This window comes from Tachypleus tridentatus, chromosome 13 (genome assembly GCF_004210375.1).
Source record: "Tachypleus tridentatus isolate NWPU-2018 chromosome 13, ASM421037v1, whole genome shotgun sequence".
Classification (NCBI taxonomy): Eukaryota; Metazoa; Arthropoda; class Merostomata; order Xiphosura; family Limulidae; genus Tachypleus; species Tachypleus tridentatus.
The window spans coordinates 255,486,733-255,501,352 of NC_134837.1; the positions used below are offsets into that span (position 1 = coordinate 255,486,733).

The 14,620-nt window shown below is 35.7% G+C and overlaps 1 protein-coding gene across 1 annotated transcript in view; it reads right to left on the minus strand.

Moving 5' to 3' along the window:
* The window catches only part of LOC143237904 (sonic hedgehog protein-like), a 75,187-nt gene extending 61,632 nt beyond the window's left edge, over positions 1–13,555 (minus strand). The window contains exon 1 of the mRNA XM_076477641.1: positions 11,928–13,555. Coding sequence (XP_076333756.1) covers positions 11,928–12,284 — 357 coding nt within the window. The 5' untranslated portion in view covers positions 12,285–13,555. The remainder of the gene's footprint in view (positions 1–11,927) is intronic.
* Positions 13,556–14,620: the final 1,065 nt, after the last annotated feature.

Consider the following 14,620-nt stretch of genomic DNA (forward strand, 5'->3'; position numbering starts at 1 on the left):
AGTAACGTGGTTAATAAGCACCACCATAACAAACAGTAGTGAGGTGGTTAATAAGCACCACCATAACAAACAGTAGTGACGTGGTTAATAAGCACTACCATAACAAACAGTAGTAACGTGGTTAATAAGCACCACCATAACAAACAGTAGTGACGTGGTTAATAAGCACCACCATGACAAACAGTAGTAACGTGGTTAATAAGCACCACCATGACAAACAGTAGTAACGTGGTTAATAAGTACACCACCAAAAAAACAGTAGTGACGTGGTTAATAAGTACTACCATGACAAACAGTAGTGACGTGGTTAATAACTCCTACCATGACAAACAGTAGTAACGTGGTTAATAAGCACTACCATGACAAACAGTAGTAACGTGATTAATAAGTACAACCATAACAAACAGTAGTAACGTGATTAATAAGCACTACCATGACAAACAGTAGTGACGTGGTTAATAAGTACTACCATAAAAAATAGTAGTGACGTGGTTAATAAGTACTACCATGACAAACAGTAGTGACGTGGTTAATAAGTACTACCATAAAAAATAGTAGTGACGTGGTTAATAAGTACTACCATGACAAACAGTAGTGACGTGGTTAATAACTCCTACCATGACAAACAGTAGTAACGTGGTTAATAAGCACTACCATGACAAACAGTAGTAACGTGATTAATAAGTACAACCATAACAAACAGTAGTAACGTGATTAATAAGCACTACCATGACAAACAGTAGTAACGTGATTAATAAGTACAACCATAACAAACAGTAGTAACGTGATTAATAAGCACTACCATAACAAACAGTAGTAACGTGATTAATAAGTACAACCATAACAAACAGTAGTAACGTGATTAATAAGCACTACCATAACCAACAGTAGTGACGTGGTTAATAAGTACTACCATGACAAACAGTAGTGACGTGGTTAATAAGTAGTACCATGACAAACAGTAGTGACGTGGTTAATAAGTACTACCATGACAAACAGTAGTGACGTGGTTAATAAGTAGTACCATGACAAACAGTAGTAACGTGGTTAATAAGCACCACCATGACAAACAGTAGTGACGTGGTTAATAAGTACTTCCATAACAAACAGTAGTGACGTGGTTAATAAGTACTACCATAACAAACAGTAGTAAAGTGGTTAATAAGTACTACCATAACAAACAGTAGTGACGTGGTTAATAAGTACTACCATAACAAACAGTAGTGACGTGGTTAATAAGTACTACCATGACAAACAGTAGTGACGGGATTAATAAGTACTACCATGACAAACAGTAGTGACGTGGTTAATAACTAATTGTGTTATATACTGTAATGATGTTTGAAGTTGTTTAATTATTTCAATATTTTATAATGCATTGTATTTATTGTATTCTTCACAATGTGTATTTGTGTATATAATATCTTAATTAAAAATTGGCGAAGGTAGGTGACGCATTCGCTATTATATATTTATTTTAATATCCTTGTTTTAGTTAAGTATATATTTGTTAATACGTGCAACTCATATTATGAAATTCTCTCCTACTTACTAAAGTTGATATACATTTTCGCGTGTAAGAATCATGATATACTGTGTGTGTATATAAATATTAGTGAAAGTTAATATTGTTGGGCAAGCTGGTATTTCAAGAATGTTGCCTTATGCTTATAAAATTAATAGATGCGAGGTGCCAAAAGACAGGATACATATATTACTGGTTTTCTAAAGTTGGTATGATATAAACCTCTAAAGCTTTAATTGTGATCACGTTTATTAATTGGAAACTTCAGATACTCAACTAGGAACGTTTATAGTTTTCTAATACTACAAACCATTTATTATCAGTGGATTAACATCATACGTTAGTATTTTTACGTAGACAGTATACAGCTTCAGATGTAAAAAAAATTCACATGTCATCAGCGAAGATCTAACTATCTCTCACTTAAGTGAACTGTATCGATATCAATTCGAAATTAATTCACTCATCGTGAATCGTCAATAAGATGAAGGAAGTTCCAGGTCAGATACAAGACTCAATATTATTTGTAAGTTTGTAGAACTTGTGTGTGCGCATTGTTATTTATGATAGCTATTAATATAAATTGCATTATTATTTGTATATTAAAATATATGTGTAATTGGAAAGAAGGTATGGCCAGGTGGTTAGGGTTCTCGATTCGTATTCTGATGATTGCAGGTTCGAATCTCTGTCACACTAAATATGCTTGCTCTTTCAGCCGTGGGGGCGTGTTTTTTTTTTGTTAATTTAGCGCAAAGTTACACGGGGCCTATTTGCACTAGCCGTCCCAAATTTAGTAATGTAAGAGTAAAGGGAAGGCAGCTAGCCATCACCGCCCACCGCCATCTTTTGGGCTACTCTTTCACCAACGAATAATGGGATTGACCGTCGCATTATAATGCCCCCACAGCTGAAAGATCGAACATGTGTAATGTAACGGGGGTTCGAATCTGCGTCTCTCATATTGCGAGTGCTTTAACCACCTGGCCATGGCGGGTCTTGCTTGAAAAGTAAAGCATGCTATACATTTCTAGTATCTAATAACATGCATTTGAAACAAAATATAGTTATATAATAGAAGCGAAAACAACAACAAACGTAAACTACATGAAACACTGAATATTCTATATTTATTACTTTACAGAGTGCGTTATCATCAACATTTAACTGATGTGAACAGGAAAATAAATTAGCTTTAAAAGGCTTAGTCCGAAACAATTACAGCCTTTCTGTCTAAAGCGTTCCTTGTTGGTTCAGCGATACATTTGAAGGATTATAACATAAAAAAATCAGGTCTCGATACTCGTGGTGAGAAAATCATATACAGCCTATTGTTTGGTATTGTGCTTACTATAGAACATTATAAATAACTAAACTGTTTGAGAATGACTAAGTCATTCGTGTTGTTAAGCATTTTAAATTAACGTAAAATAAACGCCATCAGGCAGTTAAAATCTTTCCACATCCAATTATTAATTTTCTTGCTTTTATAGGAAGAACGATCTTTTTTTCAAATATTGTTGTTGTTTGGAATTAAGCACAAAGCTACCCAATGGGCTACCTGTGCTCTGTCCACCACGAGTATCGAAACGCGGTTTTTAGCGTTGTAAGTCCGAAGACATACCGCTGAGCCACTAGGAGGGGCTTTTTTCAAATATTTCTAACAAAAGCACTAGGAATAGCTTCGTATTAGGTTGGCCAGGTAGTTAAGGCATTCGACTTGTAATCCGAGGGTCGCGGGTTCGAATCTCCGTCACACTAAACATGCTCGCCCTTTCAGCCGTAAGGATGTTATAATGTGTGGTCAATCCCACGATTCGTTGGTAAAAGAGTACCCCAAGTGTTAGCGGTTGGTGGTAATGGCTAGCTGCCTACCCTCTAGTTTTACACTGCTAAATTAGGGGCGGCTAGCGCAGATAGCACTCGTGTAGCTTTGCGTGAAATTCAAAACAAACCGATGGTATTATGCTATAAATTTCTAGCAGTCGTTTAGTTGAAGCAATTTATTTTATGCCAAACTTGTAATCTGCGTGTGTGTATATTTTCTTATACCAAAACCACATCGGACTATCTGCTGAGTCCATCGAGGGGAATCGAATCCCTTATTTTAGCGTTGTAAATCCGTAGACTTACCGCTGTGCTATCGGGGGAATACAGTCTTTATTACTATACAATAAAGAAATTGTAAAGATAGCGTCTAGCTACAAAAAAATGTTTTTAAAATTAGTAGGAATTTATATCAAGAACCTTTTGATTCTTACGCCTAACATTTAAGAAACCAAAAAAATGAGTAATAAATAATTAGATTATAAAATATATTTATCAGTTTATTTCAGTTAAAGTTAATGTGGGAAAACATGTTTCTGAGAAAATTAGACTAGTGTTGAGAAAATTCTCGAAAAGTCGGATCTGCCTGTTACTTTTATAACTCACCTGCATATATCAGTGTCCAGAGCGAGAGTTTTTGGTTCAAACGGGTGTCGAACCATCAAATATTGAATCCAGTTCAAAAAGTAAAAAACCAACGGATATACGCCTGTCTTCTGACTTTCAGTCTTTCTTGCATTTTGATATTCAATTATAAACTTAACAAATTTGTAATATTACGTTATAGTGGGAAAGTAGTTAAAATTGTTACCACAAGTAAAATAGTTTGCTTTTCTTTCTTTTAAAGAAATGAGCCACTTCTTCATAGTGAGCAAAATATCACCATATGAGACGTTATGTATAATTTGTTTGTTTGTTTTTGAAATTCGCCTAAAGCTACACAAGAGCTATCTGCGCTAGCTGTCCCTATTTCTGCAGTGTAAGACTAGAGGGAAGGCAGCTAGCCATTACCACCTACCGCCAACTCTTGGGCTACTCTTTTACCAACGAATAGTGGCATTGATAGTTACATTATAACGCCCTTACGGCTGAAATGGCGAGCATGTCTGGTGCGACGGGAATTCGAACCAGCGACCCTTAGTTTACCAGTCAAGTACCTTAACCACCTGGCCATGCAGAACCTACATTACGTATAATACAATGATTCTGTACTATACTATTTTTGTATATTCCCTTTTATTATTCATCTGCCCAGTAGGTTTCGATTCCCAGCAGTATGCACACAGTAGATAGCCCAATGTGGGTTTGCTCTAAGACAAACACACGACCCATTAATAACAAATTAATATAATTGCCTCTTATTTTTAAGGAACTTTTTTGTTATCGTTAACACAAGTAAAAATATTGGTAATTATCTAGTATTATATAGGGACAACAATACCAAAAATCACAGAAACAAGATAGGTACACAAAACTATATGAAATACGCAGCGTAAGTAACCAGCATGTACCGAGTTGAAGACTGTGTAGCACAATTCGGTTCAACTAATTTTATTCAAACTTGAATTCACACAGCTAATAGGAATTCAATATTTACTTGTAAATACAAATTATTGGAAATAGTTGGCTACGTAGTAGTGATGTTTATATGATTTTATGTCTTCATCCCTATTGGTTGGTATTGTCATCACTACGTCGTACTTCGTCAATGTTGGTTGGTATTGTCATCACTACGTCGTACTTCATCACTATTGGTTGGTATTGTCATCACTACATCGTACTTCGTCACTATTGGTTGGTATTGTCATCACTACGTCGTACTTCGTCAATGTTGGTTGGTGTTGTCATCACTACATCGTACTTCGTCACTATTGGTTGGTATTGTCATCACTACATCGTTCTTCGTCACTATTGGTTGGTATTGTCATCACTACATCGTACTTCCTCACTATTGGTTGGTATTGTCATCACTACATCGTACTTCGTCACTATTGGTTGGTATTGTCATCACTACATCGTACTTCGTCACTATTGGTTGGTGTTGTCATCACTACATCGTACTTCGTCACTATTGGTTGGTATTGTCATCACTACATCGTACTTCGTCACTATTGGTTGGTATTGTCATCACTACATCGTACTTCGTCACTATTGGTTGGTGTTGTCATCACTACATCGTACTTCGTCACTATTGGTTGGTATTGTCATCACTACATCGTACTTCATCACTATTGGTTGGTATTGTCATCACTACATCGTACTTCGTCACTATTGGTTGGTATTGTCATCACTACAACGTACTTCGTCACTATTGGTTGGTATTGTCATCACTACATCGTACTTCGTCACTATTGGTTGGTATTGTCATCACTACAACGTACTTCGTCACTATTGGTTGGTGTTGTCATCACTACATCGTACTTCGTCACTATTGTTTGGTGTTGTCATCACTACATCGTACTTCGTCACTATTGGTTGGTATTGTCATCACTACAACGTACTTCGTCACTATTGGTTGGTGTTGTCATCACTACATCGTACTTCGTCACTATTGGTTGGTATTGTCATCACTACATCGTACTTCATCACTATTGGTTGGTATTGTCATCACTACATCGTACTTCATCACTATTGGTTGGTGTTGTCATCACTACATCGTACTTCATCACTATTGGTTGGTGTTGTCATCACTACATCGTACTTCATCACTATTGGTTGGTGTTGTCATCACTACATCGTACTTCCTCACTATTGGTTGGTATTGTCATCACTACATCGTACTTCGTCACTATTGGTTGGTATTGTCATCACTACATCGTACTTCGTCACTATTGGTTGGTGTTGTCATCACTACGTCGTACTTCATCACTATTGGTTGGTATTGTTATCACTACATCGTACTTCATCACTATTGGTTGGTGTTGTCATCACTACATCGTACTTCCTCACTATTGGTTGGTATTGTCATCACTACATCGTACTTCATCACTATTGGTTGGTATTGTCATCACTACATCGTACTTCATCACTATTGGTTGGTATTGTCATCACTACATCGTACTTCGTCACTATTGGTTGGTGTTGTCATCACTACATCGTACTTCGTCACTATTGGTTGGTGTTGTCATCACTACATCGTACTTCCTCACTATTGGTTGGTGTTGTCATCACTACATCGTTCTTCGTCACTATTGGTTGGTATTGTCATCACTACATCGTACTTCGTCACTATTGGTTGGTATTGTCATCACTACATCGTTCTTCGTCACTATTGGTTGGTGTTGTCATCACTACATCGTACTTCGTCACTATTGGTTGGTATTGTCATCACTACATCGTTCTTCGTCACTATTGGTTGGTGTTGTCATCACTACATCGTACTTCGTCACTATTGGTTGGTGTTGTCATCACTACATCGTACTTCGTCACTATTGGTTGGTGTTGTCATCACTACATCGTTTTTCGTCACTATTGGTTGGTGTTGTCATCACTACATCGTTCTTCGTCACTATTGGTTGGTGTTGTCATCACTACGTTGAACTTAATTTATGTAATATTTTAAGCTAATGTTCCTTTATTTTTAAACAGTTTCACTGAAGTAGGTAGATAAATAAACATGTGTTTTATTTTTATAATTCAATGGTAATATATATAGTGAATATCACATTTGTTTTGTCAGTTTATTTATAGCTCTTGTAGAATTACTTCAGATATTGATAATATACCATATAGCTGGCTAAAATATATTATTAACCATCACTGGTCATAATACTGACCTCTTTGGACTTTGTGTTAAGGAACGTACAGTAAGAAAAGAACACATGAAAAGTATTTTGGTGTATCAGCTCTACATCATTTTATATTTATTTATATTTATATTTACAAAATAGTTTATTATTTATTTTGAGACTTTTTTTCCCCTTGTAGCTAGTGTAATAAATCTTAATACTGTATGTATTAATTTATTACACTCATTCACTCCGTAAATAATATAGAGGTTGGCTCCCTGAAGACACCGATTGTATAGTGTACAAAGCATCGAGTATTATATATGTAACAGTCTTCTAATTTTCATCTGTTATTGGCTGGTAATTCTTGTTTCACCATGTACTTAAGCTATCTAAAAGAACAACAGATTCGTGTAAGAAAGCTAACTTCAAGGTGCAGTAATAACATCCTTTACAATAAAATTATGTTGTTGTTTTTTCACCTTATACTAAGCACTAACGAGATTAGGGATAGCCTGTTACCAAGTGCTTTTAAAGTGCTTCTCTGTCGTTCTGAAGTTATTACAAAAACTTCTCACACTGTTCGATTAGAACGGGAAAAGAAATGTGAACCTTTTGTTTTCTCAATACGCCTGAGGCTGATATGAATATTAAAAACGTAATTAAAACTCAGTACAGAACAACGTTTCGTACTATATTTTAATTAAAGAGTTAATACCTATAGCAGTTGTCTTGAGAATACATTTTTACTTCAAGTGGGTTTCTCGTCATTACGAACAATTTATTATTTTAGTAAGTTTCAAGTTCTCCACTTTAACAACACTTTTCAATGACACTGGGAGTCTTACAAGCTGTGAAACATTAGATAATGACAACTAGATGCTTGGATAAAGCTGTAACTCAACTTTCGAAGTTATTTGTATTGTAGAATAAGCGACTAAAAGCGACAGCCATTTTTGTAACTCAGCCCAACCCAACATTATAAGTACATCCTGATAAATGGTTTTATGAAGTGCAGTAATTTCGTAATTCGTAAAAAAGGTACACAATCCAATCTTTATTTGTACCTCTTACGCCTCTTTAGTTATCTACCCTCCGATACCTCTATTAATATTCTAAACACGTTTTACGATTCTTTGTCCACACACGTGAGCTTCCTGCTAAAAACAATCACTCCTATAAGTTTTGTGTAAAATGGTGCTTTACTTTTCCCTCAGTGCATTGTGTAAAAATAGTTTGACCGCAATTCAAGCATAAAAGATGTAAAACTAAACAGTATCGAAACTATTGTAGAAATAAAAAAAAACAAACGCTTTAATTTTATTATTTAAATATTAAAGTATATTTAAGACGTAAATCAGTTGATCAGACAAATAAACTAGTTACACGTCGCACAGCCGGAATCAGTCAAAGCTATTCCGTCTGAAGTACCTAATAACTTAACAAGCTGCTTGGGCGTGAGTATATAAAGTACAATAGAACAAACAATTTTATCTTATAGTTTTAAGTTATTTTTGGTAAGTAATGATGGCATTGCGGTAAATGTTTGTTCTTAATTTATTTACGAGCGATTGTTTTGTTTGTGTTTTTGAATATTTCTCAAAGCTACTCGAGGGCTATCTGCGCTAGCCGTTCCTAATTTAGCAGTGTAAGACTAGAGGGAAGGCAGCTTGTCATCACTACCCACCGCCAACTCTTGGGCTACTCTTTTACCAACGAATAGTAGAATTGACCGTCACATTATAACGCCCCCACGGCTGAAAGGGCGAGCATGTTTTGGTGTGACGGAGATTCAAACCCACGATTCTGAGATTACGAGTCGAACGCCTTAATCCACCTGGCCATGCCGGACCTTTTCGAGCGATAAAAAATTACAACATAGGAAAATACTTTATGTAACACACACGTGTATATATATATGTATATACATACATACAACCGCGCCATCTTGGATTCATGTGCCCAACGTGTTTATTTTTTTCGAACTTCGCGCAAAACTACTTGAGACCTATCTGTTTTATCCTTCTCTACTTGTAAAGTGATATGTTAGACGGACAACTCTAATGGTACTCTTTTATCAATGAATGTAGGGATTGACCCACACATTAAAACACAAATGAGGCGATCATAACCGGGGGTGGAATTCAAGCCCGCGAGCCTCAGATTACGAGTCGAGCGCCCTGACTACCAGGCACGTTCATTACACATGACACAGGTTCATACAAAATGTATGACAAAATAAATTTTGATTAGATAATTGTTCCAGACGTCGCTATTCTTTATCCCAGATACCAGTGTTCCAATTTGGTTTAGTATAAAACTACAAAATGGATGTTTTTCACTGTGTATGTCTCGAGGATTGAGTCCCACATTTAGGGTTACAAGTAGTGAAGTTTCAGTTGAGCCAAGAGAAAAAAACTTAGCTAACAAAGATATATCTTTCTTTGTGATAATCACGTTATAATTAAGGGTTATGCGACAATATTTAAATATTACAGTTCTCCACAATAGTGAAAGGAGAGGAACTCTACGAATTTACAAGTCTGAAATTCGGGTTTGATTCCGTTAACAAACATCAGACAGCCCTTGTGTAGATTTTAGTTAAAATTAATAAACTATACAATATGAGCTGAGGTTTCCATAAATCTATAATATGACATATTATATGTACATAGACTGGCCCGAGATCTGCGGCATCTAAAACATTCAGTAATTTTGAGAAAGAGGAAACACGTGTAACAATATCAGAACTGTGAACATTTTTAAACTGGTCCGATGTCTACGGCATCTAAAACATTCATTTATCAATATGAAAAATTTCATATCTGAAGTTTCAATAGCAATTTAAGATAGAGACATAACCGTACTGTTGCTGGTCTGAAGTTTCAATAGCAATTAAAGATAGAGACATAACCGTACTGTTGCTGGTCTGAAGTTTCAATAGCAATTAAAGATAGAGACATAACCGTACTGTTGCTGGTCTGAAGTTTCAATAGCAATTAAAGATAGAGACATAACCGTACTGTTGCTGGTCTGAAGTTTCAATAGCAATTTAAGATAGAGACATAACCGTACTGTTGCTGGTCTGAAGTTTCAATAGCAATTTAAGATAGAGACATAACCGTACTGTTGCTGGTCTGAAGTTTCAATAGCAATTAAAGATAGAGACATAACCGTACTGTTGCTGGTCTGAAGTTTCAATAGCAATTAAAGATAGAGACATAACCGTACTGTTGCTGGTCTGAAGTTTCAATAGCAATTAAAGATAGAGACATAACCGTACTGTTGCTGGTCTGAAGTTTCAATAGCAATTTAAGATAGAGACATAACCGTACTGTTGCTGGTCTGAAGTTTCAATAGCAATTTAAGATAGAGACATAACCGTACTGTTGCTGGTCTGAAGTTTCAATAGCAATTAAAGATAGAGACATAACCGTACTGTTGCTGGTCTGAAGTTTCAATAGCAATTAAAGATAGAGACATAACCGTACTGTTGCTGGTCTGAAGTTTCAATAGCAATTAAAGATAGAGACATAACCGTACTGTTGCTGGTCTGAAGTTTCAATAGCAATTAAAGATAGAGACATAACCGTATTGCTGGTATTGAGTATTCGTTTTGACACGAAGCTTTTAGATCAAAGACCTAAAAATTACAAGTTGAAATTTTAACACATATAATAACACCAACAATCCTTAAGGCAAAGAAAGAACGTTATGAAAAGTTAAGAAACATTCTGCTGTTCAAACACTGTTTGCCTAAAAAAAAACATGTCTTCCGAGTTTGAGTTTTATAAATACTACTGCATTTGTCATATAGAACTATCTTACGGGTTCTGCGGTTCTCCGTCAGAACTTATCATGGAGAAATATACTCGAGAAAAAGATAACACGAACGTTCACTTTAAAACGGTATCGTGTCTTTTTACCTCGTGGATTTACTATGATAGCGTAGCAATGTATTATTCATTATACGTATCTGTTACATCATCACCTGCAACAATACAGGACTGGTAACACTACAACCACAATTGCTGTTTAACAACGTAAAGAAAACATGATAGTTGTGTTATTGTGAAATTAACTCGAGATACTAACTTTGAAAATTGTATTATTAAAACGTTACATTACAACAATAGTTATATAATAATTGTATTCTGTACTTTAAAATAATCGGAACGGCGTAGTACTCGTTCAATAAACAAATCCTATTGTAAAAAACTGTAACTTGTAACACAAAATAATTATATTGGTTTGAAAGAGCAGCGCATTTTGTCGTATATTATCCGAGAAACATATAGACCAAGAAATAACTGAAGACATTTGACTTAACATACGACACTGAAATACAGTTTTGGTGAATAATTAATTAAAAAAAAAATACGGTAACAACAATTATTACAGTAGACAAGTTTTAATTTTAATAACTACAACGTTTTGACCCATTGGGTCATCATCACGCGAGAGTTAGATTAACAGAAAGGGCAGTCGTTGTAAATATGTTAAGTGAACAAACATCTCTGATTATTCATGAATTCGTTAAACAATGGAGTTACTTCATCGAGAGATTCCACATTCAACTGCCTGTTTTCAATGCAATTCTTACCTGATGACCACCCGATACTATGGATTGAAACGTTCTAGTTAATATAACCAGAACTTGCATATATACTGTAAATGTTGTTGTTCTATTTACGAATTAATTATCCAGTTGATTAAATTTCTCGTTGAACATCGTTTAAAGGCATAATTATTTAGTACACTGATGTCAGTACGAGTTGGATTACCGACATCTTTCGCAGTGTCAAACTCCTACTGCTATAGTTTCGTACCGACATCAGTTGACTTACTTGTGTCATAAGTCGGTCAGCAGCAGTTCCTTCTTCGTCTTTGAATATGATAACCAAGTTATAATTCGGCACTAATTCCTTAAATCTCTCGTCGTCTCGTCTAATAATTCCTTCTCTCAGTCCACTTGCTGTCAGAGTCGTCTCGGCAACGTTCGGCACATACTGTTTAAAAACTAACGGGGTAAGTTTGCGCGATCTCTGTCTGATGGCACTTCCACGCCCGGGTCCGCACCCTATCACCGGCTGTATGAGAAGCAGTAGAAATATTACTAAAGTCTTGGGACATTGTTGAAACTGGGATCGAATACTGTATGTTAAGGATGAACTTACAAACAGAGGTAACATGTTTCTGTACATGAGGTAACTTGTTTAACTACAATATCGCCTTTAGCTTCAGTGTTGGGGCTGTGAAAGAAACTCATAATCGCACGTGAACACCTCCAAAAGTGCAACCCTAACACTTATTACTACCGTATATATACCACTTACAGAAAAAGACCTGCTAAGGCCTTCCTAACGTTTCCTACCCACACACGTTTTTTTCTTTTTTGTTGAGTTTCCTAATCAACGGCTAACACAGACCTTTTTTTATAGATGTTTCTTTAACTGAAAATAGTCCATCTTTCTAATGAGAAGCGAGGCGCTGATCGACTAGTTTTTCGACCTGGGATTGGCGCGGACATTAGTTAGCATAACTCTCACCTTTGACTGTTAAACATACGAGTTATGGCCTACTTCGTTGAGGTGAGGTCGTATCATCCAAATCATTGATAACAACACCGTAAGAACTCTGCTTCTCCTATCTCTTCAGGCATCTGGACATTTCATTGGCAGGATCACACTGACTAAACTGCCATCTACGTTTTTAGGTGCTCTCATGGCTTGACTTTGGAAAAGAGAGAGTCATTTTCACCTCTGCAAGCAACTATACTAACTTGTTTTGATAGCATGAGCATTGCTTAGTGGGGACGGACTCGAGAAACCAACAGCCAATCATAAGAGAGATCAATCGAGGACAGGAGCAAATCCTGCTTAGCTGAAATCTGCGTCGAAACTCATTTCTCACCAAAATTAAAAAACAAAAAGTGTACAAACTTTATAGGACAACCAAAATTAATAAGCGCGTACAAACTTCACAGGAATGTAATCTTCACCTGCCACTAGACATGTTCTTACCTCACAGCTCAGAGTTAAAGTTCAGTTAGGCTTGAGATCTACTACTTTACAGTATGTTCCAACGTTTTACCGCCCTAAATATCTGCTAGCTGTAAGCAGTTGTACTTAAAATAACCACCGAAACAGTTGGTTTTGTTATATTTCGTTATCAAACATTATCTCTTGAAGATAGTCGTTATCTGTGACCATTATCACAATTATTTACCTTAATGCTTGTGACAATATGTCAGATTTAGGGCATCACACGAAACACTGTTTCTGTTGCTTTTTATATTTAACTTGCTATATCTTCTTTTATAAGAAGCTAATTAAGTATGCAAGAACTAAATTACATTAAACATTTCAAGACATGCTTACTGTATTTCTCTCCAGACGTGTTTGTTCTTTTATTCTTAGACTTAGAAGTTTTTCTTTTTCGGTTCAAATTTTGTCTCGTGGAAACAGACGTTTTAAATTTTCCAAGTACAATAAATTTAAGCATAAAAACTCGTGATGTGCAAAAGGGGAGAGATTTTAGCGGTTTCATGTCACAGCACTATAAATAAACGTGACGAATGTTCCACTGATAACATGAAACGAGAGTGTGATAGCAAACTAATTTAGAACCAGCGAATTCTATCATGAAGCAGAATTGTCTTTCGAATTTGCTCGTTTAACCTGTGACTGTGACGTGTAGCAAGTTCTGTCATATTTTTTTGTGTTATTTGTAATTATTATTATATGGAAATCAAGCATGAAAGTTTTAATAGATGTAACTAACAACACTAAGAGGAAAAGAATTAGTCCTATCTATAAAAGAGTTTGAAATAATTTTGGAACGGTTAATTCTTACAAACCAAGTGCATGATTACAAAATAAATAAAATTTTATACACTAGAATCTATAAATAAAAGTCTGTTCTTTTTATAATTCCTGCGCAGTGTTACAAAAAAAAAAGGCTAGCTGCGCATAACCCGTTTATAATTTTTTATTGTCAATTGGAGGGAAATTGACTAGTCAATAACACCCACCCGCCCATAAGTGCTTGGACTACTCTCGCCTGACCAGGTAATGGGATTTGACCATCACTTTTAAATCTAACTCATAGTCACAAACTGTGGACAGTGTTTTTGTGGCAAAGGTTGTGAATCATGAACCTTCAGTTTTGCAGACTGAGCACGTTATCCATTAAGCTACGTCCGACCTCTTACGATTAAAATGAGATTACATTTCCCGAAACAACGAAGAATTACAAGTTTCTTCTAAAAGTGCAACTTAATCAGACCCAGATTGTAAATACATCTGAATTGTGTAACGTTTGGAAAAAATCTTGAATTTACTAAGATTATACCGGTAAGATAACCATAAATTAGGGCTTTCAACCCGTAAAAATAAGGTACCAGCAACGTTTTCCAGTGAGAAATTGTTAAATATTCCTTTTTCCTTTTCCTTGACCAAACTTTTAACCCGTGAAAATAAGGTACTAGCAATGTTTTCCAGTGAGAAATTGTTTAATATTCTTTTTTCCTTTTCTTTGA